This window comes from Stylophora pistillata, chromosome 2, assembly GCF_964205215.1.
Source record: "Stylophora pistillata chromosome 2, jaStyPist1.2, whole genome shotgun sequence".
NCBI classification, from domain to species: domain Eukaryota; kingdom Metazoa; phylum Cnidaria; class Anthozoa; order Scleractinia; family Pocilloporidae; genus Stylophora; species Stylophora pistillata.
This window is the reverse complement of record NC_142520.1, coordinates 57,638,927-57,662,251: the sequence shown is the minus strand read 5'-3', so window position 1 is coordinate 57,662,251 and position 23,325 is coordinate 57,638,927. Positions and strand designations below refer to the sequence as shown.

Genomic DNA, 23,325 nt, shown 5'->3' with positions numbered 1-23,325 from the left:
GGTCCCAGAGGCTTTGCTTACTCTTTTCTTCTCTATGTTTTTACTAGCCGCGAAGCGGCGAGTAGTTTTTACGAGCCGCGAAGCGGTGAGAAGTAAGCGAAAGCCTCTGGTTGGAGACGGTTAATTGACTGTCAATTAAAATTGAAGATTTCACAAATTTGTTCTGGCTCATTGATTTGTTTATATAGTATTAAATAGACTAATCAGTAGTTTCACTAGCAACCTTTGTGGCTTCCTTTGGTGTTGATGTCTGGGATCCCATGAAAATGGGTTCCCACTCCACTGATGCGCAATATCAAAGAAAAAAAAAAAACAAAAAAAAACACAAAAAACTGTTGTTCTCTTGATACTAGTTAAAAATAACCTCATCGTTTTATCAACTTGCTGCGTGTTTGATTTGGCCAAAATCGTTCAAAACCACATCGGTAATTTGAGTCCAAATATTTGATATAAATTCATATCTATACGAATCAATTAATTCCTATCCAGAGCATATTTTAAGCAATCGTATAGTGACTTCCTCTTAGCCCTTTAGACAGCTGGATCTCCATCATTATATTTTATTATCTTATTAAATTCTACCACAATGTCTTACATGAAATCCTAACAAAGAGAATTCTAATGAACTAACCAAGTAAAATTAGCTGCCAATGTCTCTTCTTTTTTTTTTTTTTTTTTTCACTTTTCTTATTTTTATCATCATTTTATAAGAAAATAAATAGAGGAAATGAACAGATCAAGATTGTTTACTAAGTTTGGGAAGGTAGGGGGGGAGGGGGTTATGAGCGTGATAGCAGTTTGTCCAAGGTTGGCAGCTTCACTAAATTCTTTCTAAAAATTGGGATCAGGTTTTGACAGGCCAACCCAAGACGTCTTACCAGGTTTGAGGATCGTGCTTCATTACGTTTGGAAGTCGTTTCTTCCGGGCTTATATTTTTTTTTCCTTTAGCCATGGTTGGAGCAATTACAATGAAAAATCTCGATAGACAAGAAAAGAGTTTTTAAGTTACCCTCAACAGTACAATTTCCTACATCATAAATTATATTTTTCTTCCTTCCCCCTTTTTATCTTCGTACGGCAGAGCACACAAAAACTCTACATGTATCATTGATATTGATTTTTAATAGCGTCACCTGAGTTTCGTTTTTGCTACTCTTCAGTTACTACTAATCACTACGACCTGCGCTTAAATGTAAACTAACTTAAATGTTAATCTTAACTCATAAATAAGACAGAAAAGTCACCATGCATAAAGACAATGGGTAATGTGAACAATCCTATTGCAAAGCAGTTAGGTCACTTCGCTGTATCAGCTGCACTGCTACTTTCTTTCTACTTTTTCATCCTTGCAGACTGAAATATTCTATTGGAAACTATTGGCTGCATTATTATCAGTAACTGAATAAGTAAGTCACAAGATCAATAATAATATTTGTAACAAGTAAATGGAGCTTATACATTTTATTTATAGGCAGTTCTCGGCAGTTTTAACCATGTAGAAGATACCCTAGGTGGATGGTGTATATTCTTTCCAGCAATACTGCGGTCTGCCCCCCCCATATACACAGCTTGAATGAGGATTCTCCAGGATAGCCCTAGTCTAATCAAGATCATAATAATTACCCGACAGGGTCATAAAGTATTGAGAGGTTTTGCTAAGAATTATAAGAAAATGTAAATACACTTTAGACTGTTCTTTCTACGTAATATTTCTATCCTCTATCATCATTTCTGGCAAGAAAGGATATGTTTCTCAGTTTAAAACATGGAGAATAACCGATTGAATCAATAGGCCAGTGATATCAAACAAACTCCCATTTTTATGAAACGATAAGCCTTGAAAAAAAGTTTCCCGTGATCTGATCAGGAAAAGTTGGAAACTATCCTTGCTCTAGGTAAACTTACTGTGTTCGGCCAAAATATTATTAGTAGAATTTTTCTTTCTGCATTTAACCATTCATTGATGATCCAACATACTGCTCTTTTTTGAATGTTTAATGGTGTACTACAACAGGAAAAATCTTGGTAGATGTCAAGGAAAAATATATTCCTAAACTTTCAGTCCTGATTATCAGATAACCTTACCTTAATATTTCAATGTGTCATATTGCGAACAGGTTATTAGAATTAACAGTTCTATAAGCTAGAATTATTATCCTGGTGATATCAAAGTCTCGTGACTAATATAATCACAATGAAATATAAGTACGGATAATTACCGGGTAGATCTAAAAAGTTTAGGGTTTAGCTGTTGTTAACCTCATATCCTTTCATCGACCAATGATTACAATTTTGTATCATATTCCAGATTATTTTCTTCAATATCATCTTCTCCTCCTTTGTGATTTTCTTCTAAAAATTGTTGAAAGAGAAAAATTAAAAGAAACCACAATAACGCTTAAAGATTGTGTTGGAAAAGTCATTACAGAATGAATCGTTCATATTTATATTATTGTTCAACGAACAGAAATAGAGAAGTTATAAAGAACCTTGCTCCTGAGATGGCGGTCCCAAAGCTTGAATTGCCATCATTTCAGCTCCTTGCTGATCTAAGTACACAGAAAAATAAATGAGTGAATAAACCTCTTGACGTAACAAAAAAAGCAAAACAGAAACAATTTTTGCAATTGTAAGGCAAGTTTTTGAATGGAGTCAATGTTCTTGATATTGATACAGACATTGTAAATAACAATAACGATTTTAGTGACAATTTTAAAAATAATAATGATGTTGCAGCGAAACGCGCAATGTCTTTATTGTCGCGGTGATCTGGACCGGGAGGTCCCAGATGACCACCCTAGCGAGACTGTATGATGTTTGTTTTTCCGAGAAAGGTTTTGAATGAAATGTTTAAGTTAAGTTTCCTAAGGTTAATACTGTTCAAGGACTCCATTTCTACGGTTTAAAAGGACTATCGAAGACTTTATATCACAGTTAGGACACAGATGTGAGTTTTTTCCTATTTATTTCAGAGTATTTGTTTCTTGTTTATCGCACATTTGTACTCGCTTTGTAATGTTAGGTTCTGTTGTTTTCTTGTAGTTTTCCGCGTTACCGCTCTATTTACCGCTCTATTTACCACTTTATCCATCGCTCTATTCATCGTTTCTATATCCACTAACCACAAAGGAAGCCAACAAAAGTAACCATCGCTGCGTGTAAACGAACTCTGTGATTCTTTTAATAAACTAAGTTGTTTGTTTTTATTGTACGACGGGTGGACAATCGAAAGGCATCAGTGTAGTAGCTCCGCTGCTACAAATGAGATCATCACATACTTTCCTGGTGAAATTGTTCTTCAATTCTAGCTTGATCTTCGCCCTGCGGGTCTTGTTTGTCTTGTTCGTCTTGATCAATGAATAAAAAACAAGAGCGAAAGAGTAGAATCATGTACTGAAAAGACATGTAATTTCGAGACAAGTAATAGACACAATGGTAAATACAAGCAAAAAGTAATTGCAGCAAACGAAAACCTTGAAGAAATATGTCAAAACGCTACTGAAGTTCTCTCCTCGTGAGCTTTGGTACATTTCCTCACTAAAGATCTTTGCGCTGTTTTTTTTTTTTTTTTTTTTTTTTTTGCAAAAAAAAAAAAAAAAAGAAGTGTTTTAACGTATATGTGCACGATCCTCGCAGTAAAGTACTATTTAAGCAATAGTGAAAATCAGGCCTGAAAAATTCAGGCCTGTACGGGATTCGAACCACTGATCTCTGCGATACTAGTGCAGCACTCTACCAGTTGAGCTAACAAGCCAACTGGGAGCAGGCCATCAAATTAATTAGACATAAACCCGTAAGATGATTTTCACTATTGATTTTCACTATTGCTTAAATAGTGCTTTACTGCGAAGATCGTGCACATATACGTTTCATAACCGCAGTTCATATATATGTATTTCATATATTCGTTGTTTGATTTATCATCTTACGGGTTTATGTCGAATTAATTTGATGGCCTGCTCCCAGTTGGCTTGTTAGCTCAATTGGTAGAGCGCTGCACTAGTATCGCAGAGGTCAGTGGTTCGAATCCCGTACAGGCCTGATTTTCACTACTGCTTAAATAGTGCTTTACTGCGAGAATCGTGCACATATACGTTTCATAACCGCAGTTCATATATATGTATTTCATATATTCGTTGTTTAAAGTGTTTTAAGCCACCTTGTTGTGGTTGTGGCAATTCAAGAACCTGCATTTCCATGGCCTCTCTTTGTTGTTCATCTGAGGAAACAAAGATAAATAGCGAATTGGAGGACAACATCATGAAAATAAAAATGTACATGGAAATGTTTCCTGAGGAAAATGGGTAGCACAAAGAACTTGGTAAAATACCGTCACCTCCTTGTTGCCCGTTGCCTTCAATCTCATGTGGGACTTGTTGTTGCTCTTATGAAACAAGCAGTAGTAAATTACTGGATTGGTACTATTGCAATATGATATCCATATCAAAAGTGGCTTTAGTTACAGAAAGAAAGTTTCGCTAATAAGAATAATGTTTCTGATTCTATTCTATAAACTTATGAAATAGAAAGAATGAAAAAATGGGCATAGTTACCCCCTTGGTCTTCACTGCAGTGAAAAATGCTGCGTAAGAATTTTCTCAACTTTGCTATTTTGCCTCCCAGATACTCTTGCGCCTTGAGAGAAGAGGAAATTAGCCAAAAACGACATTCATCGACTGACCATTTTCCCCTATCAATTATTAAATTGTGAAAAGTGCCAAAACATGCATCGATCTCGATCGACTACTTGCTTGCCGTCTCTTTATTTATTTCACTCATAGTAGTTTAAAGCAGTCAGAATTATTCAGGCTACGATCTTTGCATGAAGTACTAGCTAACTTTCCCGGGCAATTTTAAAATATTCGTTTAAACGGCTGAGTGCAAAAAGGAGCTGTACGAGTGTTTAACCCATGAGCCCCATGCAGCCTGTTAGCCTCTAAACCACCGGGTCTTCCCTGTTTTAGAATTCAAACATGATAAAGAAAAGTTACTCTATACCTTTGGTGTTGCTAACGTGTATAGAATCGGGTTTATCGCTGAATTGATGGGCAGGGCAAACACGGCAATCCACACAGCCAGATCTCCTGGGGTTTTGTACATCTTTTCCAAAACCGACCTCAGACCAAACACGATGATTGGCATCCAGCAGAAACAATCAGTGAAGATGATGAAGAACACTCTTCTAGCAAGACCTGTCTCTCTCCTTGTGTTGGCTGATTGGTTTTTGACCCGCACTCTGCTTATGAATATGGCGAGGTATGCAGCTGTAATGAATAAGAAGAGGAAGAAATTGAGGCCAACAAACACAGTAACAGAGTACTCCCAGCCTTCCGTTTTGTCAGGAGAGAGCTGCAAGGGAAGGCAGACGACGCTTTTTCCGTAGTAGTTGTGATATGTTTCTGAATTTTCGAAGTATCTCAGGCCAAACATTGGAAAGAATGCCAGGAGGAAGCCGAGGAGCCATATTATGGCACAAAGGATGTGTGTCATGTTACGAGAAAGTGCTCCACCTCTGAATGGGAACACAATGTTCTTGAGTCGGTCTGCAGATATCAAAGCCATCAGCATCAGAGAGACCTCACTGGATAACAAAGAGGTAGCGCCAGTTATCTGGCAAGCCAAGCCAGACCTCCACGAATAGTCATATAAGTAATACTCTCCTCTCCACAACAGATCTTTGACACCCAGTGTGATTAAGTATGCTCCCATCAAACCATCGGAGACTGCCAAATGCAATAACATGATTGACTGTACCGTGTTTGTATCTTTAAAAATGGAACGCCACGTAATGACAAACGCAGACCCAGCCAGGGAAAGGGAGCCGATTGCCCATATGCTCTTCCTCGGGGTTGGGCTCTTAAACATGCTCTCACAGTTGGCGAAGTCGTCGTTGTACATGAAAGCACAGTCAGCGTCTTCTTTGTGCATATGACAACACATCAGATCTGTGTCGAAACTCCTGCGATCATAAATGAGATGCTATTCATTCCATAAAGATATTACGCAGTAGATTGAACAAGAATATGAATTGATTGAAAATGTTTCTTGCAATATTGTAAAATAATGAAGTGTGCAAAGCAGTTTTAAGGCATAAAACCCAACAAAATGAAGGCTGTCACAAAAGCAGTCAAGAAAGTTGAGAAAGCCGACCATAGTTATATTCAGTAAAGTATGTAAACGACGAACTCATAGATGCTAGAGCGCTGCACTAGTGTCGCAGAGGTCAGTGGTTCGAATCCCGTACAGGCCTGAATTTTTTTGTCTGATTTTCACTACTGCTTAGATAGTGCTCTTTACTGCGAGGATCGTGCACAAATACGTTTCTATAACCACAGTTCAGATAGATGAATTTCATATATTCGTTGTGTTTGATTTATCATCTTACGGGTTTATTTCGGACTAATTTGACGCCCTGCTCCCAGTTGGCTTGTTAGCTCAAATGGTAGAGCGCTGCACTAGTATCGCAGAGATCAGTGGTTCGATTTCCGTACAGGCCAGAAGTTGTTCAGGTCTGATTCTCACTATTTCTTAAATAGTGCTCTTCACAGCGAGGATCGTGCACAAATACGAACTCATTATCCTGAGCTCTGGGTTAGCAAACAGTTGACTTAAAGGAACCAGTGTGCCTACTCACAATATATAGCTTTGCTCTTAAACTTTGCACTTAAATAGAAGTCATTTCAAAATCTTACACTCGTAATATATCCTTCAACACTTCAAAAAATCCGTAAGGAATCTTCCTCATGTAGTTATTATGCAAGTATCTGAAAATTAGATATTTGAAGATAAGATTATTTGGATGAAATCAATGGATAGAGAAGTATTTCAAGTGTGTCGCATGTAAACTTTAGCATTCGATTTGTGCTTTATTTAAATTCTGATTGAACCTTTAAAGTATTCAAGAACCTTCCAAAGCTGGATTTCCTTTTCATTCTTAATAAAAAGTAAACACTTACAGAATTTTCAACTGCTTGATTTCTTTGAAGCTATCGATGGAGACGTTTTTCAATCTGTTGTCAAAGATTTCTCTTACGAAAAAAAAGATAGAATGATAACAATTGGTTAAACCGCAATGATATCATGATGGTTTTTGTCCATAGATGTGTGCCTCAAACTGATCGACAAGTGCGATTAATAGAAGATACTGCGACACCATTGATACACCAAATGAATTTCGTATTCTACTTACATAATCGAAAGATTCTTTAGGCCTTTGAAAATTCCTTTTGGCAAATGTTGGAGTTTGTTTCCCGACAAATAACTTGTAAAAGAATGAAGAAAAATGAAATAAGTGACGAACTTCAGGAATCGAAGAGCTTGATGTAAGCTGGAAAAATATTTTAAAAGTAATGACATGTTTTTTTTTCTTCTTGTTTTTCTTTTTTTAGTTTTTGGACTTTCCTTGTGGAGCATCGTCATTGTATGAACTTTATAACTAATTCCCAGGGCAGCTGAAATAAATGCAAGTTGTAACTGAAAAGTCCTTACATGAATTTTATATTTCAAACCTGGAAGCTAGATGCGGAAAAATACTCAGATATACATAAACTACTTACAGGTCATGCAGCTTTGCCAGTCCGCGAAATTGTTTATGATGGAGCGACTGTAATCTATTTCTCTCTATTTTTCTGTTAAATTGTAAAGCAGAAACTTGTTAGTGGCCAGCTTTTTTCTAGATTTAATATTTGAATTCGAAGCAAACGTAGTTAGCGTGCCTTATGGTTAAGATTCCTCTACCCCAAGCCAAAGTAATTGCAATAACCAGTTAGGAATTAAAAAATGACGAGGCCAGTCAGTGCTAAAAGTGAATACAAACGAGCACACGGCTTCAAGCGCGGGATAATGAAGGTGACCAAGCCGCGCTTGGTTTTAGCTTTGAATCCGGTTGAGAGGACGACGTACATTTTAGATTAATCATAAGGGGGATGAAAGCAAAACGAGAGCAGTCCTCCTTTCATCTTGACAAAAAAATGTATTAAATTGATCCATCGTAGACCTCACATAGCTCATTAACTGTCGAATTCGTAAGAGATTTAAACAAAGTCTAACCAAACAATTATTTCCAACACTTTAACATTTACGGCCTTTTAAAATGTCCTCTTACTGTTTTATTTCCCTGGTTGATAAATCAATTAATCGACAGACAATTAATTCAAAGTATACATTACTACTCACATTGTCTCAAGCTTGGTTAGGTTGACAAATAAAGTTGATGGTAACTCTTTGATTTGGTTTTTAGATAAAAGCCTGCAAGTATAGAGCAGTTAGCCAGACATTGACGAATGAAAGGTTTCGGTGTACAGAAAACAGCAAAACACTAAGGTTCCCTTCGCTTATGATTACAACTGGAAGGATCGAAGAAAGGATATTTTTTACAATGTGCATTATGGAAAGATACCTGTTTTGCATTCACTCAGTGGTGTACGTTTTGATAAGCATGTTTTGTTAGATGAAGTCCAAGACGCATCATTTGATGACACTATGGTGATGAAAACCTACTAGTAGGTTCAATTTCAAAACTTCTGTTTTATGCGCGTGCTGAATTTCAGACAGAAATTGAGAACTTTTTGCAACTCGACACGGCTAAGGGTGAGAATTGCTCTTGTCGTCGCGGCTGTTTTTGTTTTTTAACGCTTATTTTGTTGACTTACAGTGTTTTGAGACTTGGTAGGTTGCTGAAGACTTCTCGTGACAGATTCTCAACTTTGTTATCAGAAAGATCCCTGAAAAGTAAAAAAAACATATTGTGGTAGGAATTCTAGAGACAAAGTAACGCTAGCCGGAATGCAATTCGCATGAAAGTAACATGATGGGGACAACGGTCTGATAACCCTTGCGTTACGTTGAACCAGACATCTGTTGTATGCCATGTTACTCAGTAACATACTTTATGGTTACAGGACACTAAGCTATACCACTGTACTCCAGTTGTATTTCATGCTCTTTTCTCAAGCATCCTTAAACGCACATGTATAACTCATTGTAAACAAAACATATTTAAAAACTGCAGCTGAAGGGAAGAAACCGGGTTTAGCGGTGGGCCCCAAGACTACAAAGGACCACGTTAGGGTCATATCGGGATTCGAACTTGGGCTAAGCAGATTTTAAGTCGAATTTTTTTACCTCCACGATGTAAGCATGATACAATTGCTGTCAATTGTGATTTTTCAAGCCACTTTAAATAGGTCCATCGTGTGCTTTTTTAAATCAGTAAACGTTCAATTATAATCCATCAAATATTTTTTGCTCACGAGATTGTATAGTCTAAACGCATCACGTGATCGAAAATACCCAGCTAAAAAGAGAGGAATATCCTAGGCTATGATCCATCATATAAATTTACTGGCGCGCGATTGGTCTCAATGCATTAAGTGACCGAATATTCCCTGGCTAAACCTGGGGCATATCCGAGGATATCTCCGAAGTGATATTCCCCAAATTTCAAACCTTACTTCCACCACGATGAGTCTTGGTTTAAAATTGATTTCAAGATGAGCATTTTTATGCTTGTTACAGAAGAAAGGGAAAATTTGCATCGGGCAGAATGGGTGGACAAAGTTGACCAACTAGGCTTCGTAAAACTCCCTTTACTGAGTTTTGGAAGTGTTTCCTTCTGAATCAACGTACGGCTTTTTGAAGATTAAAGATGTATCTACAGTTTGCACCCAAAATGAACGATTTTTACGAAGTAGAAGTATTATCCTTTTGTTCTTGAAATTACGCCAAATTCAGGCATTTTTGGTATGGAAGTCATTTTCCAGAGCGATTTCCTGAAAACCCTTACTCTCCTTGACAATCAACGTGCGGCAATTAAAAGATTAATATTTACTCTCACAAAATCCGTGTTAAGTTTGAAAATTGGCCGATCGTAACCTTTATCCATTTCAGTTTGAAAAGTTGTAGTCGAAATTGCGTTTAAAAATGGTGCGTTTTGAGCAAGCAAACCATTGTTTTTAGCCTAGCCAAGAAGAACAATATACCTGTCCTACTAAATAATTCCCATTGTTGTAACTCATTCACTTGTAAAATTATGCACAGTTGCCACGAATTTTAAAACTGCTACGTATATCAGCTGTCAAACCTTCACTTAAAAGGCATGTAAACCCAAAACTACATGTTTTTCTTATTCTGTGTAAAAAGTGCCATAGAAAACGAATTTGCAATTCGTTTTTCCCAATTCGACTCATTTAAAGAGAAAATCGGCATTTTATACTGAAATTTCACTTCCGGTGAAAACAATGGAGAGAGGTCGTGACGTAAGCGATGGAACTATATTGCGCAACACGGACTTCACAGTAGCATTGGTATGGCAGCTCGTGCAAGTAGCAGTATTTCGTACGATGTTTTCGCAGAGGGAAGCGACTCGAATGCCTTAAACTTATATGACAGCGATGGGGATAGCTCAGAACCTTTAAGAGAGTCTGGGCCACGTCCTTATCAATATGAGCCAAGTAGAGTTCACCGAAACGATCCGCACGAAGACAGCATAGAACCGGTTGACAGCGATGCCGAACGTCTCGGAAACGCAGACTGGTATTTAATTCATTGTGTAATTTATTTGTATTCGGCATGAAAACTTAATAAAGCAAGTTTTCAATCTTAGAGGATGCGACAGAAGTTTTTAACATGAACTTCCGTGGGTGTTTTATATAAAATTGTCAAAGGTGCGAGGGTGGAACTTGTCAACCAACGCCGACAGCGCATGAAAGTGTTTGTTGTGCGGAAATCGGGCAAATGTGGTAAAAAGTGGAGGAACAAAGGCCTGAAACCCAAATGAGTTGAATAACTGAGCATCCAGGTTTTCAGTCAACCGGCCTCGATGTCTGGGTGCTGGAGACGGCCTATTACGCGTACAGGTAGCACTACGGCGCAGATAAATACACCCAAAAAGAGTAAGCGAAATGTTTTTTATTTTTATCTGTTTATGAGATCGATTTGCTGGAGTTTTTTGTGCTATTGATTATGTAACACAGTGCTAGAGCTAGTTATTTTTCTCTCTCCTGGTTGGAAATTTCGCTATATTGCTGACAAACAGCTTGTTCGCTGGTGCTGGGGTTATCTCGGCAAAAATGTCAGGGTGGCTCTGCCATCTTGTGCGGTAAATAAAATCCGAAGCACTTTTCCAGCTAATTGTGGAACTTCTTACACTGGATTAAAACCGCCAAACCTTTGACGGAAACAAAGGTGCATGTAAATGCAGATCAGAATTCTACATGTCTTACAGCGCTAGCGGTTGCGCCTGTTCGATAGGAAATATTTATATATTGCTTTCATTCATCTTCTAAGTATTATTATTGTTAAGTAAGTTGTAACGTGGAGATTTGCAAGTGTGGCCTGTATAATTATTGAACCTGTTTTTGTTTGCTTCGATTTGGAAATACAGAAAGATAGTTTCGCAAGCTGAACTCTGGATCGTTTGAATTCTATTCAAAGTCAAAAATGATTTCCTAATGACATTTAATTACAACTTCACCGTTGTGTAAACCGTGACACAAACTGTCCAACTGCTGTTTCATTGAAGGGTTTCTCAGAGGAAGCAGCAAGGGGGGCAGGCATAGATTCTCTCACATCCTGTATAGAATTTTTTAATGACCACAGGCCCTCTTAATAGTCGCCTAACAACATTTCAATTAGAGTCTCACTATAACCTGGAAATAACAATTATTCATGAGTTGTGATAATCTTTTGTGTTGCTTGGTTGTAAAATTAAATTGTACATACACAATTTACTGCAAAATTACTTACTAGTTCCGGAGAATTGTAAAGAATATCTAGAACTAGAACTAACGAGGAATGAGCTAAAAGGGAAGTTAAAACAAGGAAACAAACAGCAAAAAATTTTACTATTAGTTCTGCTAAATATACCATAAGTAGCAGATGTCTATTCTTTAGGCACTGAGTACTCTTCTTTTTTGACTTTGGGAACCTAATTGTGTCGCAGGGTCTTCCATCTTTTGTGACTGCCTGTAAACGATCACTGTTTTCATTGTAGTGAAGGACAGCCAACAAAAGTCTGTAGTTTTAAAGTCAAAGAAGGATAATCTGTTCATGTTGTCCTTCAGGATGTTTTGTCCAGTTACATTTGAAAATGTGACTAGTTATAGCAAAGGATAGGTTTATCATGCTGTACAATTTTTCATCACTTTACCTGGCATACATAGCTAAGAATGCAAAAGGGGTATGTTTGGGTGAAAATATTATGTCAAGATTGTGAAGTGCCTCAAGAGGAGAAGTCTGGTAGAGAGGTGATACCATCTTGATATTTTTTAACAGGGACTTGCTTAGCAGGATGTCCGTTAATTTCTCACACACCTTCGATGCTGCATGAAAAGCAAATATAAAGTAAAACAACATTTGCAACCATGAAAAACTCGCAAAAGCAGCAGTTTTGTAAATTTGTTGACATGTACTCTTACATAGCTGGAGCCACTCCTTGTCTCGATCGTCATCATCTAGATCATCGTGGGCACATTTTGGATACAATTCCCTATGCCCATCATGAATATCTTGAATGTGGTTAATAACTGACTTCCATATAGCCTCTAGCATGTTTCAATATCCCTCCGGAGCAGTTGCAGCTATCCAGTAGAGGTGATTTATGATAGACTTCCTCCACAGTTCAGCATTTTCGCAATCTTTCTGCTTTGAAAATGCATCAACATTTTTACCAATTCCTTAGATTAAAGAAAACAGTTAGTCTACCTTGAGGAATGTTAACTCAAAACAGTCAAAAGGTGCAAATGATATAGTTTTTCTTCAGTGATATACATTCATGCCAGTAATCACATTATGAACGGTTCCCAGACTAATGACATTTAACTCTTCTTTAGCAATATGCCAGATGTCATGACAATGTCTGGTTCCTTTGGGTGCCATATTCTTTCTTATGTAGGCTGTATTTTGGCGATTTCTGTTAGTTGATAACACCCAGGTCAAGGTTGTTCTCTGCAGTCAGAAATGTCTCCATACGAAGAAGGCCCTCGTGCTCACACCAGGAGCTGTTTGGCACCCCATTGGACTTTTAAAAAGTTAGATTGGTTTTAGTCTTATATATTAAACAGTTTACTGCTAAAATAGCAAAGCTAGTGGCCTTTAGATAGATGACTCACTTGAACAAACTGAACATCCAACACTTTGTTGATCCCTTTTTCAATGACTGCAAATGCCCCATACGTAGCACTGTGACCTGGGCTGTCAGATCTACCATCCCCAGAAAGAAAAACACCACCTTCTAAATTGGACAATCTTTCGACCAATTTCTCCTGCTCTTCCTTCCACGTTTTTATGACAACAGGCATGAGGTAGTTCCTCTGATGTTTATGGTATGTCTGGCGGCTAAAACACTGTACCTACCCTCAGAATTTTCAGCATTCTTAGGGTTTGGGAGATCATACTACCAGAATAAAGAATAGCAGCGGATAGTAACAGATTTCCAGCCGGTATCTTTTTGATGTAAGGTTGGCTTCTACACACGTGCGCATAACTGCAGCTTAGACATTTTTAGGTGACATGGATTAGAGTGCCTACCACACTAGATACCTCAGCTGTAGAAGGCTCGGTGCACAGAGGGAAGAACTCAAAGAGTTGCATCAAGCAGGAAAAAAAATGCGATGAACTTGCTTTCACTTTGCGGGTCCACTGAACCTTTTTTTACAGTGAGATGTCCTGAAACAAAATGAATAGTAAGCACGACTTAAAATAAAATTGAGAAAAAAACTAGGTGAAAATTTCAAGACAGAATCTCTTTCTACCTCGAAAGATTTTCTTCAGAGTTGTTTGGTTGTTTTTCCTCTTTCGTCTACTTCTTCTTCCACCATGCAGGAATTAAATATTCCACCAGCAGGAATTAAATATTTTGGAATATAACCCAGGTCTTTCTGATTATCGTCGCTGTGACCCTCAACACTCTTTACAGGACTACCCAGAGGCTTAGAGCATGTGGGTACAGATGGTAAGTTTGTGACCTCACACTGAACCTCAGTCTCAGTTGTAACAAGTTCCACTTGTGTACCAATGTAATAAAGGAAGCCATCACACTAAATAACGGGGACGGGTTTCAAAGCGCAGAAACTAGGAAGATTTCTTTTGACAGGTTTTTGTCTCACCCACACTCGCCGTGGGTGTTCGCGGAATATTTAACCAACTAAATTCCAGATCGCATTGTGTACCGACATCAACAAATTCTTTCTTGATACGTGTTTCGGTTTCCGGCAAAGGTTCAAACAGGTCAGTGTCTTTTATGGGCTCAACACTGGCTCCCGAACAACTGGCTTCCCCATAATCTTTCAATAGCTGAGAAAGAAAGGTGTTTTTAGAGAACCTAAAATCTTGAGTTTTCCACGTAAATCAGTTCGGTACTTACCCTGTTAACTTCTAACTTTTGAAGAGCTCTATTTCTCCTCGGTCGTTTCTAAGATGGGTCGGACACCTCTGAATCTTCGCAGTCTGCCGACTGCATGGGTCGCTTTTTTACCTCGGAAGAAATTTTCTGGTAGGGCCTGAATCGTCGGCACAGCACCAGGAAGAAGTAGCTTTTGCTTTTTAAGGCCCATTTCGACCATATAGCTTTTCTCATAACAATCGGGAGAAAAATTATCGCTACAGACAACAGAATAACAACAAGCATGTTCGGACGGCTCGTCGAAATCGGCTCTTTTAACTTGAACAAATTTAACCCATTGTCGCTTCAGATTTGCTTCTTTCAGAAATTTATATAGGCATTGTATGCCCGGTTTTGCTTGAATTACTACGAAACTGGACGACACAACGCTTTACCATTACGAAAATTAGAATATATTCAACCAAATTATAAGTAAAAAGAAAATCGTGACGAGACCGGCAAACAACGTCTGCGAAGGAGACTTGCACGTATCTCACGCGATCGTAAAACAAAGCTTTTGACCTCAGTACAGGAAGTTAAGATTCCACCCGTGACGTCACAGGAAAGATGGCGCAATTCAAGATGGCGAATGTGTTGAATTTGGAAGAGCTTTTTGAAAGTGAAAATGGACTCGCACATTTGGTGTACTCGATATATTTGCTAAACAGCTATGTAAAAAGAAGACGTACGATTCTTGGGTTTACATGCCCTTTTTAAGTCATGATGGCGTGCTTCGACCAGCAATCTGTATGCAGTCGGAAGCTCATTTCAGAGTTCACTAAATCCACGATCGTCCAGCAATTTGTATGCGTGTATACTTTCGCGCTAAAGAGAGGCTATTGTTAATACATATGTCCTTGGACAGTATCTGTTCCTCGAAGCTCGTAGCTTTCACTGTTCACATCTTGAAACAAATGATGTCCGCGGACAAATATCCGTGTACATTTTGCGCCAAAAGGAGGCTATTGTTTACGTATTATGGTTACGATCAAGTTCAGAGTGGGTTTTAGGTCTCTGATGAGAAGCATTTCGTTCACCAAACAATCGCACTTGTTACTACACTTTTTCAGAATGCTAAAACGTTTCAGTAGGTCTTTCGGGACTTCGCTGTGCCTCCGCAATCCGAGGTGCATGATTGAAACCAAGGTATATGTGAAACCAACAAACACGGGTCTACTATTACACTACCAAAGCCATGTAGACCATCGCTACAAACGGAGCTTGCTGAAAACTATGCTGGATCGCGCACACCGATTATCATTCTCCTGGGCCCATTTCTCTGATGAGTGTGATCGCCTAAAGAAAGTTTTCGCACGGCTTAAATACCCGGAACGCCTGGTAAATTCTACCGTTAACACCTTCTTACAATCAAGAATTGTTGGTAAGCAGCCGACACAGACGCCCAAAGAACCAATATCCATTGTTCGTGTGGTCATACCTTTCAAAGATCAGGAATCAGCAAATTATGTTAAGAAAGAGCTCAAGAATCTTAGCATGAAGGTGCAGACAACTGTTCAGCCAGTATTTGTTAGCCGCAAAGTTGGCCAAGATCTTAAAGTACGAGAAATCAAGCCACAGATCGTCAACCAACAACGCGTCGTTTATCAATTTCAATTTGACCTGTGTTATGCGGGTTATGTGGGCTATACACGCGGACACTTACACACACACACGTGGATGGACATTAACGAAAGGCATGTTCAATATATAAACACTACCACGAACGGCACAGCGAAGTCCCGAAAGACCTACTGAAACGTTTTAGCATTCTGAAAAAGTGTGGTAACAAGTTCGATTGTTTGGTGAACGAAATGCTTTTCATCAGAGACCTAAAACCCACTCTGATCGTGCAAAGCGATTCAATTCGCGCAAAAGTATTTGTTTAATAGCTGTTAGTACGTCTGAGCCAGCGATTCAGCGGTCGTTACACGGGAACGAGGCTATTGGGTCAAGACCTTAGATTTTCTAGAGTTTCTTTGTGTCACCATTTATATTTCACAAAAACAGTGCTGAGTTCTCCGAATCTTTTGAAGAAAGGAGATGGTAAGGCATTGTATAGCAGTTGGCTGTGTGAACAGGAGTAACAAGGTTGAATGTAAAGGCCTTTCTTGGCATTCGCTGCCCCTAAATGACTCGAAAAGACTAAAAAAATGGCTGATCAACATACGAAGAACCAACACTCCAAAAACGAAAAGTTCATTTTTGTGTAGCGATCATTTTGCCCCAGAATGTTTTCAAAAGTCTCCTGGAGGCGTAAGGGGAAGGCTGAAGGTAGATGCTGTGCCTACTCTTTTCAGCTTTACAAAAGTTCAGACACAAAGAAAAGCCCCACAACACTGTTCGAATATGGCCACTCAACGTCAAGAAACTGCAGGCTTAAATAGTGACGAAAGTATTGCTAACGCCGTTCCGTTAACAGAATCAAATGAAGTGGGACAGTCCATAAAAGAAGCAGACAATAGTCAGGATCAGTCTCTACAATTAATTATCAACGAATTGGAAGGGAAAGTAAAACAATTGGAACACGAACTTAAACAGGAGAGAGAGACAAGAAAGACACTAGAAGAGAAGCTTAATCGAAGTTTGTTTAATATCGACAACATCAAAGAAAACGATAATTTAATGAGATTCTACACTGGCTTCAACAGTTATGCTGTTTTTACTACAGTTCTTAATTTCCTTGGAAGAGAAGCAGCAAAACAGTTAAATTACACTAACACTGAACTAGTGCAGAATCCACCCAAGAGAGAGAAGCAAGGTCCAAGAAGAGCTCTCTCTGTGGAAAATGAATTATTTCTCTTGCTGTGTCGTTACAAAGTTGGTCTTTTAGAGGAGGATGTAGCAGTCAGATTTGGTATTTGCCAAAGTCTTGTGAGCCGAATCATCATTACATGGACAAAGTTCATATATTTTAGATTTTCAGAGCTAGACATTTTCCCAACAAGGGAGGTAATTGAAGCACATAAACCTGAATGCTTCAGGAATAAATACAATGGTACAACAGTGATAATTGATGCAACTGAATTGTACATTGAAACACCAACTAATCCTGAAGCACAGCAGCTCACTTTCTCTACCTATAAAAACGGCAATACTCTGAAGGCCCTAGTTGGAATTACACCAAGTGGTAGTGTTTGTTTTGTGTCTAATCTTTATGGTGGGTCTATCTCTGACAAAGAGATAACTGTGAAATCTAAACTCATGGATAAACTTCAATATGGAGATGAAGTGATGGCTGACAGAGGATTCAATATCCAAGAATTACTAGCAAGTAAAGGGGTTAAAGTAAATGTTCCACCTTATATGAATGAGGCAGGACAATTTACTGAACAAGAAATGCTCAACACAAGAAGAATTGCATCATTGCGAATCCATGTAGGGAGAGCTATCGAGCGCATCAAAAACTATCACATTTTAGATTTTATTCCCATTACTGTCTGCAAGAATGGGCTGGTTGACATGATTTTCTTTAATTGTGCTATGTTCACAAACTTTTTGCCACCTCTGGTGAAATGAATTTTTTTCAGAATCTTTCTTGAGCCATTCATTTGTTTGCTTGTAATTGTCTGGTGTTATAGACAGAATCAATATTTTTTAGGTGGGTGTTTCAATAAGGACAGCACACAATTTATTTACAACTGACAGAGTAATGAGTAAAATATTCATATCACTAGTTGATCTGAAATAATCTATTACTGTTAACAATCAAGATAGATTTAATCTTCTGCAGATGTCATATTTATCTGGCTAATAGAAAAAATGCTCATTGTATCTAAATTTATTCAAATGTTCTACATGTTAGTATTGAAAATCAGTTAATGTCATGCAAAATTAAAGTTGCAAGTTTTGCTGGTTCAAAGAGTATAGTGGAGTCAGTTTCCAACCAGTAAAAGTAATTATTACAATAGAAATTCACTTCTCTGTCAATGAGACAATAATATCCATATTTAAAACGATATATTTCAAAAAACACAACATCAGTAATCATAATTTTGAGATCATGCAAAAGTTAAATAATTTATAGGTAGTGATTCCACTGTCATGTAGAGTTCTAACAAAGACTGAAGTACACTGTTACATTAATCTTGATACTTTTCCAAGCCTGGGAAGACCTAAAGTTAACCGTGGATAAGCAAGTTCTACAGCAATATAGTTATCATAAAAACTTTCAAGCTTTGGGATAACTTCTCTTCTAAATTGTAAATTATTTTTGATGCTTATTATGATCATTTCCTTTAGATCTGATATCACCAGATCAGCCCACTGTAAACCAACACAAAATAGTTGTTGTTGAACTTGAAAATGGTATGGGTGATTTGTGTTAATAAGCAGGCCATGAACAGTCCTCTTGCAAATTCCCCTGCTGCAAACTGCTTCTGCCAGTTTTTTTGTTCCAGGAAAACTCTCTTGACTTCCACCAAACATTTGTTATCAACTTCACCATCAGGACTTGCACCCAAAAATGGATGTGTAGATGAAATGACAAACCCTAGTTTAGAGACGTTGCACTTGAAGAGGTTTTCATATGACTTGATAATATTAGCTTCATCAGTAAGACCTTGTTTCATGTAATTACTCTGAAAATTGTCATTGAGATGTAGAATTTCTTTTACAGCCTTAGTGGGGCTTGTGTCTGGTCTCTGAAGTACTCTCTTGCATTTCGATGCAGTAATTCTTGTTTTCCTGTGTTCAAACCACTTTTGACAATCACTTTGATTTTTTGTTGCTCTGCTTATCAATTCTCTTTCTTTTTCTCCTACAAAAAGATTTGACTTAATTCTTTTAGCTTTTGCATGTATTTCTTCCAATGACATTGGTTGTTCCTTTATGGGTGAGACAATTAAACTACTTGGACATAGTGGCTCTTTTGATAAAATAGAGTAAAATCCACAATTTAGACTTTCTCTCGAGATTTCTTGAAGCAAGGTCTGATTTGCCTTCTCTGTACTTGGTTCTCTATAGATGCAAAGTCTTGGATCGTGCAGTGCTTTATTGTGTTTTAAATTCTCTGTGCCAAAAACTTTTCTACTGAAATCAATGTCGTATACTGAGAGTGCCTCCAGCTTTCGCTTTCGTGGTTGATTCCAAGTCTGCAATCTTTCTGTACAGGTAAGAAATTCTTGACTACGACCAAGTCTAATGTACTCTTCAAGAGCAAAGCATAGAGCTGCCAAATGTTTACATGATGCAAGTGGTGGCTTACCAGCTGGACAAGGATTACAGTTTCCATATATTATATCACCAGAACTGTCTACTGTCATTTGGATCTTATATTTTAGAGTTTTTTTCATCTCAGGTAAGCATTCGCATTGGATAAAATACTTGCCATCCTCATTCGCAACCTTAATATTCTGGACGTGACCATGTCTGAAAAGACCAAAAGCTTTGCAGTTTAAGCTTTTATAGTCTTTATTACTTTCATCGTCTCTTGCACGCCTAGTAATAAAGTAGCTCATCATATTTGCAATAGAAAACTCTGGCAGTTTGTTGCATTTTTTCAATTCGGTCCACGTTGTTGAAGGCAGGAAATTTTGTATATCTTTCCCTGTTGGCTCCTCGTTAGCATTTGCCGAATTTTCCTTTAAGTTCTCGTTCGATTCTCCTGACAGATGCATCCATTTTTCAGTAAAATTCGCGTCCCAGCCATTCTTAATATAGCTTACGACCCTGAAAAACAAAGATGGTTTTAATTACCGTCTAAAACTATCCTCAAAATATCAATGATATTTTAATTATTTTTACGTACCTTTGAACCAGTTCTCGTTTGTTTCCATCCGCAGAAGCACTCCCGTTTTTTGAGGTTCCTACTCGATAGGACAACCATGATCTTAAGACCTGTTTAGTAATGTTTCGGGGACAATTACCATTCAACAACTGTAGTTTCTCTTCAGCCGAAAAAAAAGCATATTTCGGCTGTGATTCCTCGTGGGTTTCCCTATCTTTCCTATGATTTAGTTCTTGAAACATTTCTTGACCCAATAGCCTCGTTCCCGTGTGATGACTGCTGAATCGCTGGCTCAGACGTAATAACAGCTATTAGCTCCTAACATATTTATGCTAATTTAGTGTTACACCTTGCCACAAACTTTGTCATTTTTATTTCTCCTTGACAATGGCGTCATGATGACACCGAAACGTCGGTTTTTATCGTTGGTTTTTGCCAGTCTTTGCATTTCCAAATCTTTATTGATAACGATCAAGTTATATTATAATATGAATAATCGTCTTGAAATTGCCATGGCTGAAAATAGCTGGGACTTGTTTTTTTTTTCAAGGAGAAGAAACTTGAAAAAGAGTTAGACATTTTTTGCAAACACATTATATTTTTTATCATACTCACAGCTCATCCAAATTAGTCAAGTCTTCAAAAACGTAATTATGTAGCCTTTCAATTCTGTTGTCTTGCAGCCATCTGATTAAAAGTTAGAATAAAATGACAATACTGGGTAAATTTCCATCACATTATCTAGCTATCAAAGGTGAGTCTTTCAAACTAATTTAAGATACACAATACCGGTCAATATCCTGACTTTTTGTTGAATTTGATCTCTGATAGTTTTCGATACGTCTGGGGCTGGTCGCTTGAATACTCGTTCTCCTATTTTGAATCGTAGTGTGCCACACTGCTGTAATTTGCTGTTTAGGAACTGGAGCATCCATTATGGGCATTATTTTGCTCATTCATCAAATTAGTACATCACATGGTATATGATCTCTTACTTCAGTATTTATACATGTTTCCAATTTTTTTTTTCAGAGTGACATATTAGTTTTATCTTATGCCAATTTGCAGAGTTCCGATTTCTCATATAAATAATTTTGATTTTTCCCATGTTATATGTTTAAAGGTTTCTTTTCAAAACTCACAGTTTTTTCAATTCTCTTAAACCAACAAACAAGCCCTCTTGCATCTCTGTCAGGTTGTTGTCGTTAAGTTGTCTGTATGAACAGAAGAGTTAAAAGAGTTTTACAATAACTTAGTTTGAATTTCCCGGAAAATACATCATTTGGACAGATAGGCTTTCTGAAGCTCAAAAATGTATGAACTACCAATTATTGATTTCGAAAGAAGTTCATTCGGCATTAGTACGACCCTTGTTTAAGTTTTAACTTAAAACAGTCATACGAGGCTTGGCTTCAAAGGGACCTCATCTTTTAGACCTCCTCCTGCTTTTTGTTAGATAAGTCATTGTGTCCTTGGTCATCGATTGTGGGCGTTTGTTATCAGTTTATGTGCTATTATGTGGACTGAAATGGAGTATGCACTATTTGAATAAAAATGTGTTTTGTGGCACTTGTGAGTCCCCTCCTGAAATGGTAAGCTTGAGGGTTCTTTTAAATAATTTTATAAAATACCGGTTAGTTTAAGTCCTCTTTAATATCAGTTTTTCAGGTGGACCTGTTTTGTCCGTGATCCATCTCACGGCAATTGTCCATGCCACCATCGTAAATTTTATTTCTTTGCTTCCTTAGATATCTGTATAGCTTTAAATTTTTAAAACCTCAATTCCCTTGGGTGGGTGCCTCGTATGGTGTCCTGTTCGCGCCTTTCCCTTTTGAATTTTTTTCTTAAAGTTATTCTATTTATTTCTTCTTATCCTGTATAAAGTATTTCTTCATTTATTTCCTGGTAAAGATTTGAAGGAAAAGACAATCCCTTTGCGCTTCCCTCTATCTTTCCTTTTCATGCCAGCTACTCTTGTACAAATAAAACAAATGAAAAGTTATCATGGGAATAGGGATTGGAGTTTACAAAACGAAGACCGCCGACGTATATCGAAATGTGATCATTTATGAGAATGAGAGGATGCTGTAATGAGGATAGGTTACTCTCTTATGTTCAACTTTGTCCATCTACAAACCGTCCCAACTGAATGCACCCACTAATTAAGCTTGAGGACCTCCTTGATCATATCTTAATAAATAATGAGATTTTAATCCAAGTGTTTAAACACTTAGCACTATTAATAGAGGCATGAGTATCAGTTACTTACAGTTCGATCAACTCGGAGTTGTTATTAAAGACTCCAGGTTGTAGCTCCTTTATTTGGTTGTTACCTAACATCCTACGAGAAGATATTTTCTTGATTTCAGTTGAAAGTTTTAACTCTTATGTATTGTCGCTGTGCAAACCTTTTTTCTCTGTCGGATTTACAGTTCAAGTATCCGAATCATGTTGAAGTAAAACAGCCGCTTTTACAATAATATTGATATGACTGATATATAATCATTCCAAGGTGCTAATTTATAAGCAAACCTAACTCTATTACTTGCCTTAGTGTCGATGACCCTTATTAAACTTCAAGAGATAGTCGCTCGTATTCAACGAATAAAGGGACTTTGAGCACACCTCGAACACGTGCCAGGATAAAAGTAACCTTTAGAATATTCTATACAACTACGATTAAAAGAGGGGGAGGTACCCTCTTCGGTTCTTTACCGCCATTATGCAAATTTGATTCACGCCAACAGTCAGTTTTCCCAGCTTAAAATTCATTTTCAACTCGAGGTTGCTGCGAGTCTCCTCGGAGCGCGTGATGATATAAACTCTTGTCAATATCTATATTTATCCTTGTCTTGCACGTTTTCTCATTAAACTAAGCCACTGCCAGAGCACCATGCGTATACTGAAGAGATGCAAAATGTTGTCACAAAAGTGAAGTTTTGCACTTAAAGAGGCTCTAGCTTGACCAATAAATCAATTACGACAATTGATTTAAACACCATCCACGACCCTGTTTTCCTCGCCATGAATTAAGCTTGATGAAAATTTGGCTAAGATTTAGTAAATGAAGAGAATGAAAACATGAGCTTTGTGCTCTTAAACTTTTATTACTTACAGATGAGTCAAATTTACGTTGTGATTGAAGACTCCAGGTGTTAGTTCTTCAATCTGATTATCGTATATGAGCCTGTAAAAAGTATTTTACCCTAGATTTAAGAT

At 37.7% G+C, this 23,325-nt stretch overlaps 4 protein-coding genes and 2 pseudogenes across 4 annotated transcripts; 2 read left to right on the top strand and 4 right to left on the bottom strand.

Annotated features, from left to right (window-relative positions):
• The window catches only part of LOC148740617 (uncharacterized), a 1,045,961-nt pseudogene that overhangs the window by 975,128 nt on the left and 47,508 nt on the right, over positions 1 to 23,325 (bottom strand).
• Positions 1,106 to 23,287, bottom strand: LOC148740619 (G protein-coupled receptor GRL101-like). Its single transcript, XM_088748902.1, has 17 exons — positions 23,222 to 23,287; positions 22,376 to 22,447; positions 21,249 to 21,320; positions 20,722 to 20,793; positions 8,653 to 8,724; positions 8,177 to 8,248; positions 7,558 to 7,629; positions 7,191 to 7,262; positions 6,958 to 7,029; positions 6,694 to 6,765; positions 5,000 to 5,960; positions 4,555 to 4,636; positions 4,332 to 4,385; positions 4,161 to 4,220; positions 3,280 to 3,348; positions 2,491 to 2,550; positions 1,106 to 2,353 (listed from the first exon to the last, which is right to left on the bottom strand). The coding sequence occupies exons 2-17, from the start codon at positions 22,444 to 22,446 to the stop codon at positions 2,286 to 2,288; spliced, it is 2,001 nt and encodes a 666-aa protein (XP_088605028.1). The 5' UTR covers position 22,447; positions 23,222 to 23,287; the 3' UTR covers positions 1,106 to 2,285.
• LOC148740623 (uncharacterized) lies at positions 12,452 to 13,646 on the bottom strand (annotated as a pseudogene).
• Positions 14,643 to 16,262, top strand: LOC148740622 (uncharacterized). Its single transcript, XM_088748906.1, has one exon. The coding sequence runs from the start codon at positions 15,360 to 15,362 to the stop codon at positions 16,134 to 16,136; it is 777 nt and encodes a 258-aa protein (XP_088605032.1). The 5' UTR covers positions 14,643 to 15,359; the 3' UTR covers positions 16,137 to 16,262.
• Positions 16,354 to 18,243, top strand: LOC148740621 (uncharacterized). Its single transcript, XM_088748904.1, has one exon. The coding sequence runs from the start codon at positions 16,422 to 16,424 to the stop codon at positions 17,895 to 17,897; it is 1,476 nt and encodes a 491-aa protein (XP_088605030.1). The 5' UTR covers positions 16,354 to 16,421; the 3' UTR covers positions 17,898 to 18,243.
• On the bottom strand, positions 17,987 to 20,363 carry LOC148740620 (uncharacterized). Its single transcript, XM_088748903.1, has 2 exons — positions 20,128 to 20,363; positions 17,987 to 20,048 (listed from the first exon to the last, which is right to left on the bottom strand). The coding sequence occupies exons 1-2, from the start codon at positions 20,346 to 20,348 to the stop codon at positions 18,629 to 18,631; spliced, it is 1,641 nt and encodes a 546-aa protein (XP_088605029.1). The 5' UTR covers positions 20,349 to 20,363; the 3' UTR covers positions 17,987 to 18,628.

Excerpts from the sequence above, each read along its gene's own strand:
- LOC148740619 (XM_088748902.1), bottom strand. The coding sequence starts at position 22,446 with ATGTTAGGTAACAACCAAATAAAGGAGCTACAACCTGGAGTCTTTAAT. Across the intron at positions 7,630-8,176 it reads CTAACCAAGCTTGAGACAAT|AAAAATAGAGAGAAATAGAT; the intron begins GTGAGTAGTAAT and ends ACAATTTAACAG. Across the intron at positions 3,349-4,160 it reads ATTGCCACAACCACAACAAG|ACGAACAAGACAAACAAGAC; the intron begins GTGGCTTAAAAC and ends TCATTGATCAAG.
- LOC148740621 (XM_088748904.1), top strand. The coding sequence starts at position 16,422 with ATGGTAAGGCATTGTATAGCAGTTGGCTGTGTGAACAGGAGTAACAAG.
- LOC148740620 (XM_088748903.1), bottom strand. The coding sequence starts at position 20,348 with ATGTTTCAAGAACTAAATCATAGGAAAGATAGGGAAACCCACGAGGAA. Across the intron at positions 20,049-20,127 it reads AAACGAGAACTGGTTCAAAG|GGTCGTAAGCTATATTAAGA; the intron begins GTACGTAAAAAT and ends TTTGTTTTTCAG.
- LOC148740622 (XM_088748906.1), top strand. The coding sequence starts at position 15,360 with ATGGTTACGATCAAGTTCAGAGTGGGTTTTAGGTCTCTGATGAGAAGC.